The sequence below is a fragment of the Camelus ferus genome, chromosome 2 (genome assembly GCF_009834535.1).
Source record: "Camelus ferus isolate YT-003-E chromosome 2, BCGSAC_Cfer_1.0, whole genome shotgun sequence".
NCBI lineage: Eukaryota > Metazoa > Chordata > Mammalia > Artiodactyla > Camelidae > Camelus > Camelus ferus.
This window is the reverse complement of record NC_045697.1, coordinates 75,183,620-75,207,025: the sequence shown is the minus strand read 5'-3', so window position 1 is coordinate 75,207,025 and position 23,406 is coordinate 75,183,620. Positions and strand designations below refer to the sequence as shown.

The following is a 23,406-nucleotide window of genomic DNA, read 5'->3' as shown; positions in this document are numbered from 1 at the left end:
TCTGCAAGGCTAATTTTATTGAAATGAGGGCATAATGAGCAAAAGGTTATATTCGGACACTGGAGATTCCTGCCTTTTCCCATCTTTCTTCGTTGGCATCCAGGGCACTTGTCACCCCAAAATGTGTGACCACTTATCACCCCTGCTTTTCTTTCTCTTCCAGGGACCCCTGTTGTTTATATGATGTATGGTTTCCTGCACTTGGCCTGTGTCCCTCCTTTTTGCCCAGTGCATCCCCTTTTCTCTGCTCATAGTAGCTAGCTACCTGCTTTAACAAGGCAGTGTTGGGGGAGGAATAGGAATGGATGCAAAGTGAGGCCATCAAACCCCATTTCATAAGCAAGGCACTCAAACCACACTAACTGGAGGGTCACAAAAATTTTCTCCGTAGTTTTATAATCATATCATTTATGCTTGCTTAAAAATAACTACATAGCTTCTTCTTCTTTTTTAATTAAAAAAAAAAACGCATTACTCTGGAAATAAAAAAAATAAACTACCAAAAAAAAAAAAAAAAGACTGGCAAATAAGTCTCCCTGTAAACCTGCCTCAAAATATAAGTTTGATGTGTGTGATGTGACATTTCAGTTTCTCAATTCTCAGTCTGAAAACAGGACATTTTAAGTGTTCCAGCAAGAACTTCTGTTGTTGGTAGATGTGACTGGTGTCCAGGTTCTTGTCCCATCCCAGAAAGAATTCAGAGACAAGAAGTGGAGGTTAAGAAAGTAAAGTGAGAATTTATTAAAGGATGGATAGTACACTCTCAAGGGGAGAGCGGGCAGGCTCAGGTTAGCAGCTGCCCCAAGTTTCTTTGGTAAGTTGGTTACATAGAGTGTAAAAATTAATGGGCGTAATATTTATTAGGGAGAGAAGGGTCTCTGGGGTCGTATTCCCTGATTTTCATCCCAACTCCACCTTCCTGAAGGGAGAAAGGATTATTGTCCTTATTTAGTCTGGATTGGAAGTGTCATGGAGTCGGTGCAGGATGGGTTACTTTTAATCTGCAAGGCGAATTTTATTGAAATGAGGCTATAATGAGCAAAAGGTTACATTCAGACACTGGAGATTCCTGCCTTTTCCCACCTTTCTTTGTTGGCCTCCAGGCCACTGAGCACCTTGAAAGGTGCGACCTCTTATCAGCCCAGAGGTTCCTGCTTTTCTTTCTCTGCCAGGGACCCCTGGTGCTTACATGATGTCTGGTTTCCTGCATTTGGCCTGTGTCCCTCCTTTCTGCCCAATTCCTGCCATTTAGCCTGCATTCCCCTTTCTCTGCTCATATCTAGCTATCTGCCTGCTCTAACACTTCCAAGAGACAAGGAGTATATAATTAGAGTGTATGTGTATATATACGTATTTTTTTGAAATAATGACTCCTTAAGTAGCCTTCTGAACATACAACTTGGTAGAGGAACGCAGCAGCAGCAGCAATCCCTTTGTATAAATTAAAGGTGCAGTAGCCCGGAGGACTATTTTTGTATGTAAGGAGCCTGCCCTTTGGTTTCCTGAGAACATGATGTAACTGGGGTTCTGCTTCTCTGACCACTGAGAACTCCACTGCTGTTCATCACTGAGTCTGGAAGGAGGACCCTGCTCCTTGATTGCTTTGTGCCAAATAGTTCATTGCCTCACACTGCTCTGGAAGTGTTTCTCCTCTGTTCCTCGCAGGCAGGAACTGTGATGAGTCACTCTTAGAAGATCTGTTCCGTAACTGGGCAGGAGATGTGTTTGAGCTTCGAGCACAGCCCTTTGTTGTTTTATTTAACCTTCTCATCCAGTTGTAGTGGATGAAAAATGGGGTGGCTAGGCTGTTTCATTTATACCTTAAGTCAGTGGCAATATAACACTGACAACTGTTTGTGAGGCCCAAGAGTCACTCTTCAGGCCTCTGCTAATGAACATAAGGTCTAAATCCTAACCCAAAAGTGATGTCAGTGAAAATATATGAATAGTGTCACCTTCATCTTTGTCACCATCAATAATCAGGATTTATAAGGTCCTCAGTTAAGTGTCACTCTGTAGACACTCTGCTGAGAACATCATTACAATGGTATATTAAAATCCTTTGAGGAGGGTCACCTTGTGATTTACTTCCCATCGTGATTTGCTGCAGTAACTTTCCATGTTCCAAGATCTGATCTCCGCTGCTTTTTTGGTGGTGTTCCCCTTCATGACAGGCCTACCCTTGCAGCAGTGATAAGGAATGTGAAGTTGGGAGATACTGCCACAGTCCCCACCAAGGATCGTCGGCCTGCATGGTGTGTCGAAGGAAAAAGAAGCGCTGTCACAGAGATGGCATGTGTTGTCCTGGGACCCGCTGCAATAATGGTAAAGGGCTCAGTTTCCTTTCACAGAGGTGGTCTGGCTACCGAGTTAGGCTCCCTTCTCTTAGGCAGATTCCTAAAGTGTAAGGAACCTTTCAAAGCTGGCAGGAATGGGATCATGCTTTGGGATATGTGGAAGATTACCTGGATCACCTCCCAAATCTTAGCTTTCCTGGGCTCTGATCATCTTCTATAATTTATAATCTATGCTGGTCTAGGATTTGCCATGTTAAAATGTTGCATGTAAATAGCCAGATGTTTTATTCCACTAAACTAAACACATAAGCGAATATGTGCAAAGGAACCAAAGGAAAGGAACCTGCTGTGATTTAGCAGTGCAGTTGTGAGTCTGTTTTCCATTTTCATACCAATTTCATACCTTGATTCTTATACTCGAGGTGTCTTCTCTGGAAGGCCCCACCCCGTGGCACACACAAATGCTGATGGAGTGACTGGTTCCTCAAAAAGGAGACACAGGAGTCTATTCCCTGGCCTTCCCCAAAGCCAGGGCTTCGCCCAATCTCAATGAGTTTATAGGCAGATAATTCAGCATTAATGAGGAAATGGAGAACCACAGACAGTAAATGGCAGGTAAAACCATTAAGTAACTGAAGGTGATCAGGAACATACTTAGTCATATAAAACAACATCATCAGAGTCATATCCCTACACTTGTTCCTGACCCCTGGGCACAGTCCCACAGGGAGTAGCCTGGACAAGAGGTGAAAGGGAAGACAACCTCTTACCATTAGAGATGTTTACAGTGTGGATGAGGACTGTACTGCTGATTGAAAAAGGAAACTTAACATAGATGTCTGATCAGACTTAAAGTACTAATAGCTAGTAATCATTTAATACCTTACTATGGCACTATTCTAAACTCTTCACACATATTCACAATAACTTAGTGAAGTAAATTCTGTTTTAATTCCTATTTTTGCCAAAGGTCACTGGCTCTTGAGAGAGGCAAGATTCAAATCAAGGAAGCCTGACTCTGGACCAAACTGAGTAATACTCAGTCTTGATAAATACATGAATAAATGGATGGGTGAATGAAAAGATGATAGGTGGCTTCATGCCTCATGGCGAGAGAATGCTTGGTTAAAAACCACACTTTTAGAAATGAGTAAGTCTAACTGATTACTTGACTATCTCCAGGCATCTGTATCCCGGTCACTGAGAGCATCTTAACCCCTCACATCCCAGCTCTGGACGGCACTCGGCACAGAGATCGAAACCACGGTCATTATTCAAACCACGACTTGGGATGGCAGAATCTAGGAAGACCACACACTAAGATGTCACATATAAAAGGTAGGGAGATCCGTAGTTCTTTGGTTCCGACTCAGTTATTTTATTTCATTTTTATTGAAGTATAGTCAGTTTACGATGTTGTGTCATTTCTGGTGTACAACATATTTCAGCCATACGTGAACATACATACATTCGTTTTCATATTCTTTTTTTACCATAGGTTACTACAAGATATTGAATATAGTTCCCTGTGCTATACAGCATAAACTTCTTTATCTATTTTATGTATATTAGCATCTGCAAATCTAGAACTCCCAACGTATCCCTTCCTACCCCCTCCCCCTCTGGTAACCATAAGTTTGTTGTCCATGTCTGCGCTGTTTCTCTTTTGTAAATAAGGTTTTTTTTTAAGTTCCACATATAAATGATATCATATAGTATTTTTCTCTTTCTGGCTTACTTCACTTAGAATGATGATCTCTAGGTCCATCCATGTTGCTGCAAATGGCACGATTTTATTCTTTTTTATGGCCAAGTAGTATTCCATTGTATAAATATACCACATCTTCTTTATCCAGTCATCTGTTGATGGACATTTCATTTGTTTCCATGTCTTGGCTATTGTAAATAGTGCTGCTATGAACACTAGGGTGCAGGTGTCTTTTTGAATTAAGGTTCCCTCTGGATATATGCCCAGGAGTGGGATTGCTGGATCACATGGTAAGTCTATTTTTAGTTTTTTGAGAAATCTCCATACTGTTTTCCATAATGGTTGCACCAACTTACATTCCCACCAGCAGTGTAGGAGGGCTCCCTTTTCTCCACACCCTCTTCAGCATTTATCATTCATGGACTTTTAAATGATGGCCATTCTGACTAGTGTGATGGGATATCTCACTGTAGTTTTGATTTGCATTTCTCTGATAATTAGTGATATTGAGTATTTTTTCATGTGCCTATTGGCCATTTATATGTCTTCATTGGAGAACTGTTTGTTTTTTCTTACTCAGTTGTATGAGCTGTATATATTGTATATTCTAGAAATTAAGTCCTGTTCAGTTTCATCTTTTGCAAGTATCTTCTCCCATTCCATAGGCTGTCTTTTTGTTTTGCTTATGGCTTCTTTTGCTGTGCAAAAGCTTGTAACTTTAATTAGGTCCCATTTGTTTATTCTTTTATTTCTATTGCCTGGGTAGACTGTCCTAGGAGAACATTGCTGAGATTTATGTCAGATAATGTTTTGCCTATGTTTTCTTCTAAGAGGTTTATAGTTCGTCTTATAAGTCTTTAAGCCATTTTGAGTTTATTTTTTGTGTTTGGTGTGAGGGAGTGTTCTAATTTCATTGATTTACATGCGTCTGTCCAGTTTTCCCAACATCATTTACTGAAGAGACTGTCTTTACTTTATTGTATATTCTTGCCTCCTTTGTCAAAGATTAATTGAAAGTTTGTGGGTTTATTTCTGGACAAGAAAGTACTTTAATGGTACTATTTTGACTGAATTTATTAATTCTTAATTTTGAGGATGCTATTTCTTAGAGCTCTTAAATTGTTAGAAAATATATATTACAAGAATTGCAGTACCCTGATCAACCATGTCATTTCCTAAATGCCATTTTATGTGATACTTAGAATCAATCTTTTGTACAAGTATTTCCATCCCATATCCAAGAATGAAGTGTTCCAAAGAATAAATGGGAAAATGTTTCCTACTGCATGATTGAATCAATAAGATTTAGTCTTTTCCTCACCTTTGCAGATTCAGAAATTTTATTTCACTAAACAACCAGATAATATACTATTCATTGAACAATTTACCAAAAATAATTAAATTCTAGTTGCATTATATATGGCCATAAAATCTTCCTTTTGTCCAAATATTTGGGAAGCCTAATCATAGTAAAAATCAAAAGTACGAAATTATTGAACCTAATTACTAATAGTAAAATTTTGAAAGTATGAAATACCTGTTTTTTAAGGAGGCTTTTTTAAAGTGTATTCTTTGGAGCAGTATTCTTTCAAGACATTCTGTGAATAAAAGAGCCCTACGGTCAAGAGTTACATAATAATGCATCTCCCCATTTTTGGAACTTTATAATAAACACTGATACATTGAAGGCTCTGAGAAGTTCAACAATGAGGAAAACTGGTTACCTTTTTTAAACACTGTATTTCCTGGTTTACTTGATCACAAAAACCACTTCCCCACATTTTCACCTTCTGCAGGGCTAGTCTCCTATGGCATATCTGATGTATTAGTCCAACCTGGAATACCAGTGGGCACATGGATAGTGCTAAAGAGATTGATGATTCCTCTTCAATTATCCTTTGTCTACACTTGCTAAAGGTCTAAGTCCTTTACTCACATCTCCTATTTCTATTTCACCAAATTTACATGTATTTGTTGGTGTATAAGTAGCCTTTTTTTTTCTTCTTCACAAGATTCCTTTATTCTGACAGGTATCTATCTTTTTTCCAGTGCTTTTTCTGTATCTTTTCACCCAGCTGTAGTAAATAATTTAAAAAAGTAAGTTAGTAAAGCTGACACTAAATTAAAAAAATATATAAATTCTTTCAACACCTAGAATCTTTTTTTTTTAACTGAAGTGCTGATTTACAATGTTGTGTTAGCTTCTGGTGTATGGCAAAGTGATTCAGTTATACAGAATATATATATTCTTTTTCAGATTCTTTTCTATTATAGGCTATTACAAGATATTGAATACAGTACTTTATGCTACACAGTAGGTTCTTGTTGTTTATTTTATATGTAATAGTGTGTATCTGATAATCCCAAACTCCTAATTTATCCTTCCCCGCTTCTTTATCCTTTGGTAACCATAGTTTGTTTTCTATCTCTGAGTCTGTTTGTTTTGTAAAGTTCATTTGTATCATTTTTTTGTAGACTCTACATGGAAGTGATATCATATGACATTTGTCTTTCTCTTCTGACTTAACTCAATATAATAATCTCTAGGTCCATCCATGTTGCTGCAGATGGCATTATTTCATTCTTTTTTATGGCTGAGCAGTATCTCATTGTATTTATGTATATGACATCTTCTTTATCCAGTTATCCATTGATGGACATTTAGGTTGCTTCCATGTCTTGGCTATTGTAAGTAGTGCTGCTCTGAACATTAGGGTGCATATAGCTTTTTGAATTAGTTGTTTTCTCCAGATATATGCCTAGGAGTGCTATTGCTGGATCATATGGTAAGTCTGTTTTCAGTCTTTTAAGGAATCTCCATACTGTTTTCCATAATGGCTGTACCAGACTACATTCCCACCAGCAGTGTAGGAGGTTTCCCTTTTCTCCATATCCTCTCCAGCATTTATTATTTGTAGTCTTTTTCATGATGGCCATTCTGACTGGTGTGAGGTGATACCTTAGTGTAGTTTTGATCTGCATTTCTCTAATAATTAGCACCATTTAATTATATGAGTAATTTTCTGATGGCAGCTAGGAGAAATCTTATGTCGATGGCTAGTGAGCTATGTCCACGTCACACAGTGGAACTGTTGACATCTGGGATGACAGAGAACCCTTTAGACCAGGGCTGGCTCACTATGGCCCATGAGCCAAGTCTGTCCTGCTGCCCTTTTTTGTAATGTTTTATTGTGACACACACTTGCCTAAGTGAATGGGCATTAGCTGTGGCTGCTTTTACAATACAATAGCAGAACGAGGAGCTGTGACACAGATTACATGGCCTAAAAAGCCAAAATAGCCAGAAATATTTCAATCTAGCAGGTAACAGAGAAGCTTGCTGACTACTCCTTTATCCAGGTTACACATCAACCTGACTGTGATGTGCTCTTTGCTGACTTGATCCTTTTTACAGAATTAAATACTTAGATTTGTGCTCCTATATGATTTTTATGATAGGTTTTTGGTTGACCCTGGGGTATGCCCTTGCTCTGTTCTGCATCACAGCTCTTTATAGACTTCATTTCTCAGGCTCCCTGTCAGATGGCTCCTGGCCACGTAGGTTTGGCTGTGGTGGGAGACTGAGAAGCAGAGGAAAGAAAAAGTTAGCATATTCTCTCTGCTTCAGGGAGTGTTTCTGGCAGAGCTGTACCTCCCTGGGGCTTCAGCTCCTGCCAGGTGGGCCTGTTGGGGATTCCAGTCCCAGCCCCACTGCCCGCCCCCACCATTCTGACGTCACCTGCTCCTTTGGATCCCCCGGCCTAAATGTGGCAGTGGTTTCCTGCTGTGTTGCTTTACCATATTCTGGGACATCTTAGCCCTGCAACTCTCTGCCTGTGTGACAGGTCTCTGCATTAGTATCTTCTCTTTTGAATACTCAGAGTTTCCGTTTTCCTGGCTAGACTGATTCGTGGTCTTAGGCATCACTGGGGATTTCAGCCTTCTCTTTGAATCAGAGTTTGTTTATACCTTCCAAGAAGGTATCAAATTAATTAAGTAATGTTTTTTTAAACTGTTAGTTTCAACTTTACTTGATTTTCCAATTAATTTTTTTTGCAAATTTTTAAAATTTACATATATGTACTATTCATTGTTTCTAAGAACCTTTAGAGCTTTAACTTTTTAAACTTACCTAGTTATCAAAGGAATAAAGCCAATCACAAAACAGGAATTAATTTAAAAAGATACATACACCCTGCTATTAATAGCAACATTATTTATAATTGCCAAGATATGGAAGCATCGTAAGTACACATCAATAGATGAATGGATAAAGGAGATGCAGCATATATATGTAATGGAATGCACTCACCCATAAGAAAGAAGGATGTTTTGCCATTTGCAGCCCTTCATTCACTTTTTTTTCCCACTTCAAAAACCAGAATTTTATAACTGGCATAAACATTTCCATTGCGTTAAAAAGAGCAAAATACCTAGACATAAACTTAACCAAAGAGGTTACCTATACTCTGTAAACTGTAAAACACTGATGAAGGAAATTGAAGAGGATACGAAGAAATGGAAAGATATCTTGTGCTCTTGCATTGGCAGAATCAACAGCATCAAAATGGGTGTACTACCCAAAGCCATCTACAGATCCAGTGCAACGCCTGTCAAAGTACTCATGGCATTCTTCACAGAACTAGAACAATTTCCATATTTATATGGAACCATAAAAGACCCCAAACTGCCAAAGCAATCTTCTGTAGGTCTTTTTTTTTCTTTTCTTTTCTAATGACTAGAGAAGTTCTTTTAATATTTGTTGTAAAGCAGGTTTGGTGGTGCTGAATTCTTTTAGCTTTTGTTTATCTGTGAAGCTTTTGATTTCTCCATCAAATCTGAATGAGAGCCTTGCTGGATAGAGTATTCTTGGTGGTAGGTTTTTTCCTTTTCATCACTTTAACTATATCTTGCCACTCCCTTCTGGCCTGTAGAGTCTCTGCTGAAAAACCAGCTGATAACCTTACGGGAGTTCCCTTGTATGTTATTTGTTACTTTTCTCTTGCTAATTTTAATATTTTCTCCTTATTCTTAATTTTTGTCAATTTGATTACTATGTGTCTTGATGTGTTCCTCTTTGGGTTGATCCTGTGTGGAACTCTCTGTGCTTCCTGGACTTGGGTGACTGTTTGCATTCCCAAGTTGGGAAAGTTTTCATTTATCTCTTCAAAAATTTTCTCAGGTCCTTTCTCTTTCTCTCCTCTTTCTGGGATTTCTGTGATGCGAGTATTAGTGTGCTTCATGTTGTCCCAGAGTTCTCTTAAACCATCCTCATTTCTTTTCATCCTTTTTTCTGTTCTGCAGTAGTGATTTCCACTAGTCTGTCTTCTAGCTCATTGATACATCCTTCTGCTTCACTTAGTCTATTCTTGGTTCCTTCTAGTGTGCTATTCATTTCAGTGATTTTATTCTTCAACTCTGTTTGGGTATTCTTTATATTTTCCAACTCTTTGCTAAAAACTTCACTCTGTGCATCTATACTCCTCTTGAATTCTCTGAACATCTTTGCCATCATTACTTTAAACTCTTTCTCAGATAAATTGACTATCTCCTTATCACTTATTTCTTCTTCTAGGATTTCATCTTGTGCCTTGGCCTGGGAGATAGTCCTCTGCTGCCTCATATTGTTTATCTTTCTATTTATATTTTTAGGCAGGTTCGTTACGTTTCCCAGCCTTGGAGAGGTGACCCTCTCTGGGAGACATCCTGTGTGTCCCAGCAGTACACTCCTCTTGTCAGCCAAGGGCTAGGATCCAGCTGGTCACAGTGTAGTCTGGCCTGTTTGTGGATTCCTTCCACAGGCTTTGGGGTTGCTGTTTTCTTATTTCTGGTATCTGCCCCCTGGAGAATGAGGCTGGACTAGAGGCTTATGCAGGTTTCCTGGCAGGAGGAGCCAGTGCCTGCCCACTGCTGGGTGAAGCTTGGTCCTGGCCCTCTGGTGGATGGGGCTGTGTTCCCACCCTGGATGTTATTGGGCCTGAGGCTTCCCTACAGGCTGTTGGGTGGGGCTAGGTCTCGGTGCAAATGATCCAATCAAGATATCAGCCTCCAGGAAAGCTCATGTAGATGAACATTCCTGGAATGTCTGCCACCAACCTTTATGTCCCCTGGGTGAGCTGCAGCTATCCCCTACGTTCCCAAGAGACCCTCCAAAACCAGCAGGCAGGCCTGGCCCAGGTTCCTATGAAATCACTGCCTCTGCATATGGACCTGGTGCACTCGAGATTCTAGGTACGCTTCCCAAGAGAGTGAAATCTGTTTCCCCCAGTCCGGTGGGGCTCCTGGAGTTAAGCCCGCCTTCAAAACCAGATGTGCTGGGGTCTCCTCCTCCTAATGCCAGAACCCTGGGCTGGGGAGCCTGACGTGGGCCTTAAAACTCTCACTCCAGTGGGAGGGCCTCTGTGACTGACTTACTCTTCAGCTTGTGGGTCACCAACCTGGGGCAGGGTAGGGTATGGGGCCTAATTATATCATGAGCATGCCCCTCCTACCGTCCTGCTGTGGTTCCCTCTTTGTTTACAGTTGAAGACGATCTTCTTTGCTAGGTTCCACTTTTTCAATGGTTGTCTCCAGTCAGTTGTGGTCCTACCACTCTGCCATCTTGTCTGGAAATCCCAAATTAGTTTAAAAGCAATTCTTTTTAGTTACTCATTCACCTAGTAAAAACAAACAAACAAAATAATCAGAGAAGTATCTAGAAGCACACCATGGCAAAGTAAAGAGAAATGAAGCACACTCCTAGCTATTCAGACAGCAAATAATGGACATAGACAATAATGGATTTAAGTGATTAGAGGTAGACCCAATCGATATGAATCTAAGACAACATGGAAGATGGTATAAGTAAAAATATTTTATGTGCTTCTGATTGCAAATTAGAATTTTTTCTAAAGTGTCACAGTACTATCTTTTGGTCATTATCTCTGTAGGGCATGAAGGAGACCCCTGCCTGCGATCCTCAGACTGCATTGAAGGGTTTTGCTGTGCTCGTCACTTCTGGACCAAAATCTGCAAACCAGTGCTTCATCAGGGAGAAGTCTGTACCAAGCAACGCAAGAAGGGCTCTCATGGGCTGGAAATTTTCCAGCGGTGTGACTGCGCAAAAGGCCTGTCTTGTAAAGTATGGAAAGATGCCACCTACTCTTCCAAAGCCAGACTCCACGTGTGTCAGAAGATATGAGCACCTCTGAGGAAACGCAGCATAGCAGACTGTGAATCAGTGTATTTAATGCATTAGAGCATGGTGGAAAATAGGATTTGGATTTCAGAAACAGGGCTAAAATGAGGAATGTGATAAGAATATAGATCACAGAAAGAGAATGGAGCAGATTAGAAAGGGTGACAGCTGTAGTACAATCAGTGTGTTTCCATCATGCAGCTTGTTTATGTAAATAATGTACACATTTGTGAAAATGCTATTACTGGGGGAAAAAAGGCAGAGTGAAATTACTGACAAATACCATGTAACCTTCCAAGAGTTTTCCCGAAGGATCAGTTTCCTTCAGATTGGTAATGCCTATAAAAATAACCTAAAAAAATTTCTATTTAAAGGTATTTAACAAAATATTCCCTGGCATACAAACAATAGACTCTAAAATATGTTAAATAGGAAGTGAAAGGCTGGAGCAGAGTTAATTTGCACTACTTCTACTGCTCAAAGACCTTGGTAGACGAGAAAAAAAGCAATCAATACCCCCAAATTAAAAATCATCACAGGTCTTTTGTCACGGCCTTCAGAAAAAAAGACTTGTTTTTCCTCACACTGCTTACATTTTTCCAAAATTTAATTTCACTTATAATTAATAAGAACGAGTCTTATCAATCAGACCAAAAGAGTTCATTCAGATTCTAAAGTGTTTAAATTGCATCTCTGTTGGTTATATGACTCCTGCTTTTATTTTCCAAATTATTGTGAACAGCACAGAGCAGAATTTTCAGATTGCGAAGATTTTAAGATGTCCACGATACGTGGTAAATAAAGCCACCAGATCATATTTTTTTTTAAGCTTTGGTATGTCCTATGCTTGCTAGAATTGGACCTTTATTCTATTCTTTACATGCTCTGCAGTATAGGAGGGTAAAGCTGATACAAGAGACTTGAGCTACATCTGCCCTGCAGGGAAATGGAGAAAACTCAAGTGTCGAGGTTTTGGCAACGCACAGCTCAAATGTCTGAAGGACAAACTGACTTTTCATATCTGAAGCCCAAGGCCACACAACCTAAATGGAAGTTCTTCCATGGGATCTGCTTTCACTGTATTTACTACGCAGGTGAGTTCAGCCTGAGGTCACTACTTGACCTCAAAATATTTATTTTATATTTTTGAGGTCCTAAAATCTCAACATGAGGAGGTCTCATGAAACGGACTCCAAGGCAGGCGGGATAAAGGCTTCATCGCCCTCGGTAAGCTTCTAACTGGCAGATGACACCACCTGATTCTTCTGCACTGACCTCTCTCTGTAAGAGCTGTTTTTTGCCAAAGATACAGTTTCTGTTTTTTGCAGTCATTGAGATTAAAAAACATAGACGGAATAACCTAGAAAACCTACATTTTGCTAATCTATAGAAACCACAGGTTCTAAATTTGAATCCATTTTATTACTTTTTTTACTTTTACTCAGTTCTAAATATTATGTCTACAGCATAATGCAAAAAGTTATCTTATAGTTGTTACTGTTGACCTTTTCTTTTATAGACTGCAAGTCACTCCTTAATTTTCTTTTACTTAAATCCCATTTGCAGTCTCAAATTCAAGTTCTCCCAGTAGAAATTGAACCTGAGCCTGCATGTCTATTAAGAATTTCAGCTTCCCACACACATTTACTAGTATGATTAAGATTTACATTTTCCCCACATGTCTGCTAAAACAAAAATTATTAGACAATCTATCCAAGAACCAAAGTCTGTACAGATTTCTATGAGCTTGGCAACATGAAAATGGAACATTTCAGTCAAACATTTCCTATGTAGCAATTACATTTACAGTCTGGTTTCTGCATTATTTCCCTTACGTACATCCCTTCAAAAATTATTATTTGAAGTAATTTATTTACAGGAAATGTTAATGAGATGTATTTTCTTATAGAGATATTTCTTACAGAAAGCTTTGTAGCAGAATATATTTGCAGCTATTGACTTTGTAATTTAGGGGAGATGTATAATAAGATAAAATATATTAAATTTTTCTCCTCCAAAAATGGAATTCAAGTTTCCTTGTGTTTTGCTTATGGGAAAAACTTTCATAGAATCATAGATTCTGAGTTCAACAGGACTGGGTCTGCTTTTGCAGGCTTAGCCGGAATCCTTTGGATGACTCCCCATGAGATGCTCCGAGGCAGTTTACTGTTACTGAAGGTGCTTATTTCACAGCAGGACAGCTGTAATTGTCTGAAAGTTATTTTTTCATTAAACTAAAGTATTCTAGCTTGTGCTTTCCAACCGTCTATTCTTACTTTGCCTTCTGGAACAACTTAGAACAAGGGCTCTCCAGAAACCACTTGAAGCCACCTAGCCTATTTCCTATAACCTTCTCCCAGGTTAAAATTTCCCAAAATAGAGATGCAACATGCTTAGGGTATTGGTTCATTCCCCTATATAGCACAAAGATGCTACAAAATATCTTTATCCCGATATGACTACAGACTAAGTTACCTGGTCCTGTGCGAACTCAAATCTACTTCCCAGGAAGGTCTTTCCTCTGCTTCCTGAACACGAAGATGTAAGGAATGTTTAAGCAACATTACTCACCAATTATGAGACCGGGAGTGGCTGCAAGAGCCCACGTTGTATTAGAGATGTTAATGGGCTAGAAATGTGGAAAATAATCCATTCTACTGTGTCACAGAATGTTTAAGTACAGTATGGCAGCTTAATGAAACTAAAGCAGTCCCATGGCTAGAGGTCAGGGTTCAAGATATCTCAGTGCTGCTGAAATAATTCCCCACATTATTCTAATTAGTCACTTAAGTATATTCTTAAATAGCTCTCCATTTCGTCAAATTGAGAACATTTGTATTTCCTAGCTACAGTGTATTTTTAGATTATAACACTCATATGGTTGATATTTTTCTTTTCCACTGAGCTCAGTGAGATGCTCTGAGAAGTGATGAATTGTCCTGATCTCCTTTTTAGCCAAGAAACAAAATACCCTTATCATAGCCTTAGGATTTGAGTGGGGAAACTATCAATTACACTTTTCTGCTCCCCCAAATTCAGGCCATTTGAGAAAACGGTTAAGAAAGAAGGACAGATGACAGAATAACCCATGGCTGATAGTTAATACTGGAGAGTGTGGCGTCCGTCTGTGGACAAGAGGACACCAGAAAGAGACAGTCCCTTCTCAGACAACACCAGACGTCAGTGTGACCTGCTGGAGCTGCCCCGTACAACTTAAGAGTGTGGATGGGCAGCACAGAAGGACACACTTTCTTCTGGTAGGCAGGGCCAAAGAAGAAGGGTGGGGAAAGGACAGAACTATGCATTTCTTATTCAAGAATCTCATTTGAATTATTCCAGAACTGGGTAATTCATAACACATGAAAGGAGTGAGGGAGGGCAGGAGTGAGACAAAGATCATTATACACTCCACATTAAACTAACATTAAGGATTAGAAAAGAGGAACCCCCCACCCCAGATCCTCATTCCCCAGATCTTTATATTCTTAGCCCATTATACATAACCATCTGTCTATGGTAAAGATACGGATTTTGACCAAATCTGACCGGCTGCCGACCAGAACAGGACCTGATGAGGTCATTGCCCCAGTGCCAATCAGTCCTTTATGCATCTTCTTGGGACCAGTGGTGAGCAATTTAGATTTTGTCCCTAGCAATTGCAAAATGGAGAAAAATAGTTCATTAATTCAATGGACTCTAAGACCACACTATACTCAGGACTGAAAAGGGAAAGGAAAACCTCCTCTTTCTTCTTACCATCCCAAATTATGTCCATTGTATTATCCAGTACAGCCAATCAGAGGTTCTGCAGTGAGATTAAATAACATGTGTACCTGATAATAAAATGTATAATAAAAGCACTTCAATCATAAAATTCTGACAATATAGAGATGCCCCACTTTTGAATATAAATCCTGTTCCATTAAAAAAAAAATCCTTGGAAGAAATTAAAGTACAAAATTTAAATCCTCCTGCATGTTAAGATAAGGTGAAGTCCAAAGAAATTTGTCTATATTAGCTATCTTCCTCTTTCGAATAAGGAGTCCAAATAAACTGAAATTCAAGAATCCTCAAGTTAATGGCTAAAGTATTTCAACCTTATTCCATATTCCTCTCTCAGTCAGAAGGGTACCTGATGCCTGGGTGAAGGGGGACTCCTTCAACAGCTACAGCCAGGACAGCATCTCAATGGAATGAAAGACTTCTTAATGAAGTCCAATAAATTTTTAGGGCACACAAGGTTAAGTCAAAAATGTCACCATATTTAGAAAATAAGCCCATCTGTGGCTCACAGAGCAGGTATCTCAGGCAATGTGCTAAGAACACGTCTAGGACGTGGTGGTGTAAAAAATCACAGCAGAGGTGCTTGGAATCTGAGTGAAGGAAGATGGGTGGAGAAAATCTTTGTCTTTGCTTTGCTAAAAATGTCAACCAATCCAAATCAGTTGTCTGGAACCCATGACCTGTGTACTGGAACTCACCTGGGAAAAATGTCCCACCCGGACGTTAGCTCCAGCACTGTATTTTACCATAAAACAGAGCAGGAGGAGAATCTGGCTGTGTATTCCATCCACTTTTAGAGAGGGAGTGGCACTACTGCTTTCGTGAAAACTGGTCAAGTTTAGGAATTCGCCAGCGTGTTAGCGTCCTTGTGGCTTCTTTCTTCTGCACCCAGCATATTCAGAGATCACCAGTGCTTAATTGAGAATAGGTTTGGTTGGGCAATGAGGCCTCCACTGCTTTGCTACTTCTGAAAATTATTTTAGCAAAGGGTGTCCAGGGGCATAGAACACTTAACGTTCTTTCACTCAACATACACTCGCAGAGAGAAACTTCTATTGTGCTGGGCAGCTTTGTAGGAGGCACAGTGGGCAGACGCAGAAAACCAAACCAATAAAGTTCATCCTTTCACTGTTTTTACCATCCTGTTATTTTTTAGGGCTGTAGCTTGGAAGCAGAAAATAACTAAATAAGAATTACATAAATACTAGAGGAGACAGATGGGAGCCCTACGAAGAAAACTGAAGCAGGGTAAAGGAACAGAGGGACACAAGTAGTGCTATTTTAGTAGTCGGGAAAGATCTTAGGAAGCAAATATGAGTAGAAACCTGAATGAAATGAGGGGGTGTTGTGGAGAAACAGTGGCACAGGAAGAGCAGGAGCAGACTCTGACAAGACGGGAAGAAGCTGATGGAGGAGACTGGGATGGAATGGGTAGGGGGAGAGAGACAGATGAGGTCCGAGGAGGAGCTCGGTCAGACTGTGTGGAACCTGATGACCATCATAACTGCATTTATTTTGAAAGATGCATGAAGCTGGCAAGAGCTTTTGAGCATGGGAGTAGCATGAGCTGACTTGTTTTGAAAGGACCCCCCAGGCTGCTGTGTAGAGAAGAGACAAGGGCATCCAGGCAAGAACAGCTGGTGACCTGGACTGGTGAGGTAAGGCACTTAGGGCACACTGGAGGTGGAGGCAACTGGACTGCTGCTGAACTGCATGATGATTGTGAGAGACAAAAGTAAAATCTCTTTAGGCTCACAAGAGGATCAAGAACAAAGAGAAAGTACTGATGAGAAAAGAAAGGTTAAAAAAACCCCACTTTTCTGTACAGTGCCCTTGTATTTAATGTATAAAGAAATGACTGTCCTCAGTAGAATACTGACAACTCGTAGGAAAATTGCCGTCTGTAAGCTTCTTGCCAGCCATATTAAAAACTTAAGAAAGAATTATATAAAGAAGGGACTGCATTAACGAAAAAGAGGACTTGTTGGCTGCACAAAGGAAGCAGTTGCAGACAAATGGAAGAATGAGGGGGTGTCAGGAAGATAAAGGAAAGGGAGTAAATGGGCCAGAGCACAGAGACTGAGGAGAGAAGTTCAAGTGAGAGTATAAGAAAGAGAGGCAGTAAAACTACAATGAGGGATCACCTCACACCAGTCAGAATGGCCATCATTAAAAAGTCCACAAACGGTAAATGCTGGAGAGGGTGTGGAGTAAAAGGAACTCTCCTACACTATTGGTTGGAATGTACTTTGGTGCAGCCATTATGGAAAACAGTATGGAGATTCCTTAAAAGACTGAAAATAGACTTACCATATGATGTACCAATCTCATTCCTGGGCATATATCTGGAAAGAACTCTAATTCAAAAAGTTATATGCATCCTAATGTTCATAGCAGCACTGTATACAATAGCCAAGACATGGAAACAACCTAAATGTCCACTGACAGATGATTGGATAAAGAAGCTGCGGTATATTTATACAATGGAATACTACTCAGCCATAAAAAAGAATAAAATCATGCCATTTGCAGCAACATGGATGGACATGGAGATTACCATACTAAGTGAAGTAAAACAGAAAAAAAATACCATATGGTATCACTTATATGTGGATTCTCAAAAAGAAAAGGACACAAACTTATTTATAAAACAGAAACAGACTCACAGACACAGAAAACAAACTTAGGTTAACAGGGGGGAAAGAGGATGGGGAGGGATAAACTGGGAGTTTGCGATTTGCAGATACTAACTACTATATATAAAATAGATAAACAACAAGGTCCTACTGTGTAGCACAGGGAACTATATTCAATACTTTGTAATAGTGTATAAGGAAAAATATGAAAATATATACATATAAATGAATCACTATATTGTACACTAGAAATTAACACAACATTATAAATTGACTATACTTCAACAAAAAAAAAAGATGCATCAAGAGGAATGCTGGAAATCCTAAAAGGTGCTAATAAGAAGCTTCAATTTGATGCAGATGTCAAAGGGTGTCAAGGAAAACTTACGGGAAGAGAACAGTTGACTCACAGCAGTAGGTTTAGAAAATTATTTTAGCAAAGGGTGTAGCTCAGGCAACACTCCCATTGACACTGGGCCAATGCATTGCATTAAAGGACAATCTGTCAAAGCAAGTCATAGGTCTCTTTGAGTCTTAAGTAATTGTATAGCGTAGGACCTGGGAATTCTAAAGAAATAACAATATGCAAGTAATTGAAGTACTTTCATGAGAAATAACACTTGCCATCATGCCTCTCACACATACGTCATGAATACCACAGTGCATGAACCTTTAAATTTCCTGGGGGTCAACACTTCTTATAGATGCCATGGACTTGTTTTATTTGCTCCACACCTTCCCACTTCGCTGCACCTGCTGCACCAGTCATCATTCTGTGTTTAATGGCCAGTCAGCCTCCAGGGCCTAGTAACAGATGGTGAACATCAGATCAGCTAGTGCATGTCAAATATTCTAAGTCCTACTTAAGCTTTTCAGGCAGACTTTGAAATTGAGATCATTTTATCTTCCGTTACTTTCCCCACCTTGCCTGTGGCTCTTGACAGCTGTGTTTTTGTCTGTTCCAACAGCTATTTATTCTGTGCCCAATAGTGTGCCATATTACTGGGCAATGTCTATGGAAATTTCACAACAATATGCAAGCTATTTAAGTCCACATCTTAAAACTTTCTAAGATCCAAATATAGTGATACTGCTTTCTATAATGCCTCAGAGAAATGCACAGCAAAACCCCTTTTTACACTTCAAGGGACCTCGAGTTCTCTATGGGGAGTAGATGCCCCAAAACACTATGGGCTTCAGTGAGGGACTGTTAAAAATCAATGTTAGCTGTGTCAGTTTCTGGTACACAGTACCATGTCCCAGTCATGCATATATATACATACATTTGTTTTCATATGCTTTTTCATTAAAGGTTATTACAAGATATTGAATTGTAACTGACTATACTTCAATTAAAAAAATAAAGTTTATGGTAAGGAAAAAAATCTGTGTTAACTGTGGAGAAATGTGGGGATGCTGCACAAATTTTCTTTAAAATAAAAGCAGTAAAAACACCTTGAAAACAGTTTGGATTTGTTTCGTAAATGAGTATGAAGTCACTCAAAACACTGTTTGAAGGTTACAGATGAGAATGTGTATCTGTTCTTTAACAGGGAAAAACAACCTTAGAAAAAAACCTACTCAGTGTTAAGAGTGGGAGGGGCTGAAGAGAGCGGCCATCTGGAAGAGACAGAAGGGCAGAGGCAATTCAAGCAAATGTTCAGGGAGCAGGGGATATGTGACCCTTGGAAAATCTTTTGTTTTGGTAGCCTTGAAACAAATCAAAGGGAGTACTTAAAGAGAAGGATGGATTGGGTCAAAACTGGCTGTTACGGGTGGGGGCTTCACAGAAAAACCAATGATTTAGCGACTATCCAAAAGGAGCACTGTGCTAGTCCAACATTCCTTTCTTATTCTTCAGGTCATCTGACCAAGAATCCAGCTCTTACCTCATCGTCTATTGGCAAAGAAGAATGTTCATAAGGGCTCTCCCTTGGGATACATACACAATAGTGATGATAATCATTACTATTTATATAGCACTTTTTACTTTGCCTCAGAAATGCCATCAAATGTATTTCTATACTTTGTTCATCACAACATGCTTGTAACTCCTGTCTCTTTTGAATGTTGACCACAGACCGGGTGCTGACTTAGTGATGCCCCTCCAGCATCTCATGTCATTCTTTCCAGCAACTACTCTACAGCGAAGAGGAGTGGAGCCAGGATTTGAAACCGTGACTCTGAGGCCAGACTGTGAACCCTTATCACTTAGCCTGTGCCGTCTCCATTTGGAAATAGCAACTCCTTTTAGGATTACCGGGGTCACAGAGCCCAGCAGTATCAGAGCTGAGCTAAAGACTGGTTTTCATACCCACTTCTTCACTCCAGGATTTGCTGAGTACTTCCTAAAGCAGTTGCCTTATTTTATAAATCCAATAAGCAATTAAAATCTTTCCAACTTAGGATATGGAAAGCAGTTACAAAGGGAATCTGGAAATCCAGATTTTTATGTAAGAACGTTCCATTTTCTAAATGCTAGCAAATAATACAAATTTTCCTAAAATCAGTATCCAAGCCAGCACACTATTAACAAGTGGTTAATAGACAACACTAAACATACTTGGAAGCTGGATGTACTTATGTTCCTAACACTGTCTACCTTCCTTTCCTACATCGCCTTATTTTACCCCTGAAAGCACAGTAGTCAGCGCTGGGGTCAGGGCTAACCAGAGAATCTAGCCTTCTCTCCCAGCACATGTTCCCAGCCGCTGCTTTCTTTTCAGGGGACAACCAGCCTAGTTAGTATTGTGGACAATGGTAGCAAGAACAGCTTATAGGTATGTAACAGTTTATAAAGCTTACAAATAAACACTCTTATCATTTGATAAGTGGACAACTGAAAGGACAACCGAAATCAAAGCTCAAAATTTCCCAACAAGAATGGAAAGCAGGAATGGGAGTTTTCAAAGCAGGATCTGGAGAGTATATGGCTGGAATCAGCTTTGGTGTGACTAACAAGCTAAAATTGCCATTGAATCGCCATCCCAGCCCATCTCACATTCTGCTGTGAAACAGAATTCAAATCAGAAAATTAACCGTCATTTCTTTGAACATCTTGTCAATTTGTAAAAAATCAGTGTAAGATTCCACTGAACTTGTACTCTCATCGATACTGCTTACCAAAACATTCTCTCTATTTAGATAGCACACAGAATTACTAAACATAAGTAATTTGCAGTAATAAGTAAGATGCAAAAGTGTAGAACACTCTTTGTGTACATTTGAAAAAATGTTCAATCATCCTGTCAGGGAAATGGAAATACAAACTGAAAAAAATAACTTCCCAATGTCACTGAGCTGCGGGCCAGAGGAAGTGAAGGTGGAGATTCGTCCAAATTATGACCAGTGTGCTTTACTTGTAAGTCAAGTTCTTTTATATAATCTTTTAAAACAGTGCTATATGTCTTGTTTCTTTGCCGAGCGTGGCCTAGAGAATGTGTCCACTTCTGGGGGAATGATGATTTCTTGTATTACAAACAGTGCTTTCCAGATGCCATCTATCCATTCGTTTTTTTCATTCATTCACTATGGTTGGCTCCTTAAAGAGGAAAATGAGGCTGACTGCGAGTTCAGATTTTGTTTAATGACTCTGTATAATGACCACAATTTGCTAGTTAAAAATAAGCCACAACTTTTAGTTTGTAACTGGTTTCCATATCCTAAGTTTGAAAGATTTTAATTGCTTATTGGATTTATATAATTACTAAAGGTTGTAAAGTATTTGAAACAACTTAAAAAAAAAAGTACGTGGCTGTGCTGGATGGTCTTCGTTTGCCCTCCTATGTCCCAGGAAACTGAACAATATCAACTGTGGTCAGTGCGCTCCTTATATCTCGAGCTGCTTGTTGGGTTTGGCCAGAGGGAGACAACTGAGGAAGATCTGGGAATGAGAACAAAAGGCTCAGAGTAAATCTCTTCTTGGCTCTTGACATGATGTGGCAGTGTCTGGTGGGTGTGGCGGTGTCTGGTGGGTGTGGTGGTGTCTGGTGGGTGTGGCGGTGTCTGGTGGGTGTGGCGGCGTCTGGTGGTGGCGGTATTCCTCCACCAAAGGCCACAGACAGGGATGAGCACCCTTCCTCCAACTCCTCTCCAGGTTTGAGCAATGACTCCTTCAGGAGTGGCGATGCTAACTTGCTGATCCTAGCCCTGAGCATATCAGTACTCTTTGTCGCTTCTTCCTAACACTGCCTACACCATTGCAAATAGTACTTCATCCATTTCTTCTCAGTGACCTGTCTCTGCCTGCCATCTGCTTCCTGCCAGGACCCTGACTGATACCTGCCCTCGGTCCAACTGTTAATCTGCTTTTCCTTTTCACTGTTCTCCTTCAGTCTATGAAAGTCAAGATACAACATCATAAACATGGTAAATTATCAAGGCCGGGGCTTCATCTAGCTTCCAACTATGTTTAGTGTTGTCTATTAACCACCTGAATTTAGTGTAATGGCTTGGATAGTGATTTTAGGAAAATTTGTATTATTTGCTAGCATTTAGAAAATGGAAAGTTCTTACATAAAAATCCGGATCTCCATTCTCTTGAAAAACAAAACACAGCACCCTGAACTGCAGGGGACACTGGGCCTGCATTTCTGCCCATCAGCTGCTGACTAAGGGAGCGGGAGTGCTCTTATTCTTCCCAATTTCCGCCACCCCCGGATCTGAGTATCAGTTGCTATTTTTGTTGTTTAATTGAGCTTGGGATTTTTTTTCTTATTGTTCACTTACAAAAAAATGAAATATCACACATTGCTCTGGTACAGATAACTCCAGTCTCCCACTACCCTCAGAACTGCCTCTAACTCCCATGTGATGTGGCCTCCGCCCAGCCTCTTGACCCCATCTCCCATCTCTCTCCCCTGCTCCCACTCCATTCAAGCTTTTTTTTTTTCTGTTCCTTGAACTTACCAAGGTTGTTCTCACCAAACTCATCCTTCCTTCAGTCCTTTTGCCTAGTATAGTTTCCAGACACACACCTGACCTGAACTTCACATGGCTTGCTTCCTTAATTCACAGAGGTCCAACAAAGCTCTCCTTTCAAAAAGGTCTTCTCTCTGGAAGCTGCAGGTCTCCATTCTGAGAGGAGGATCTCACATGTGTGCACACAACTCTAGTATCTTGTTCTTTCTTCTGGATCCTCTATTTTTTTTCCCAGTCTCCAGCACCACTATCTCTCAGGCTTCTCAGCGCCAAATCAATAAACTGCAGAGCAAGTGAGCTAATACCACGTGGCCTCCGCATGATCCATACTGTGAATGTTGCTTCAGCCCTAGGATTAAGGGGTAGGAGAGTTGCTGTGAGGTATTAAAACCAGATGGTGTTATTTTAATTAGAGTAACAGGGCTTCTTGATCAGGACAAGAGCACTAATAAAGCCAGGATATATTATGATCATTATTTAAAAAATCGGCAAAGCTATTACTTTAAAATATTTTTGAAATTCTTCTATAGAAATATCTGTTTTCATTAACATGTACATGTATGTGAGCCTTTTCCAAATTTCCTTCCATAATCTTTTTTTTTTTAATTTGTTCAATGAAGAGACAAAAGTCATAAATGTCTTAAAAGGCACATAGAGTTTCGGTGCTTCATTTTTGGGGCTGTGGGTGTATGCGTGTGTGTATTTTCTGTGTGAATAAGGTGTGTTTCCTCAGAAATAAATAAAATAAAAGACAAATCCTCCCTTTGGAACCATTAACCACAAAAGATTCCTACGAGAAAAGTGAAATTTAATTTGGGAGGGATGAATGGAACAATCTGGTCCCGTAAGTAGTTGCAATATACTTAACTCTATTCCAATCATTGT

General features: G+C 39.8%; 1 protein-coding gene and 1 long non-coding RNA gene across 2 annotated transcripts in view; one reads left to right on the top strand and one right to left on the bottom strand.

Annotated features, from left to right (window-relative positions):
* The window catches only part of DKK2 (dickkopf WNT signaling pathway inhibitor 2), a 101,816-nt gene extending 88,387 nt beyond the window's left edge, over window positions 1–13,429 (top strand). The window contains exons 2-4 of the mRNA XM_006184631.3: window positions 2,175–2,325; window positions 3,480–3,635; window positions 10,935–13,429. Of these exons, the coding sequence (XP_006184693.1) occupies window positions 2,175–2,325; window positions 3,480–3,635; window positions 10,935–11,185 (558 nt within the window). The 3' untranslated portion in view covers window positions 11,186–13,429. The remainder of the gene's footprint in view (window positions 1–2,174; window positions 2,326–3,479; window positions 3,636–10,934) is intronic.
* Window positions 10,093–23,030, bottom strand: LOC116657816. The gene is made up of 4 exons (XR_004312945.1): window positions 22,510–23,030; window positions 21,352–21,484; window positions 18,272–18,405; window positions 10,093–10,661 (listed from the first exon to the last, which is right to left on the bottom strand). It is a non-coding gene; the product is annotated as an uncharacterized LOC116657816 (long non-coding RNA).
* Between the last annotated feature and the right edge of the window lie 376 nt (window positions 23,031–23,406).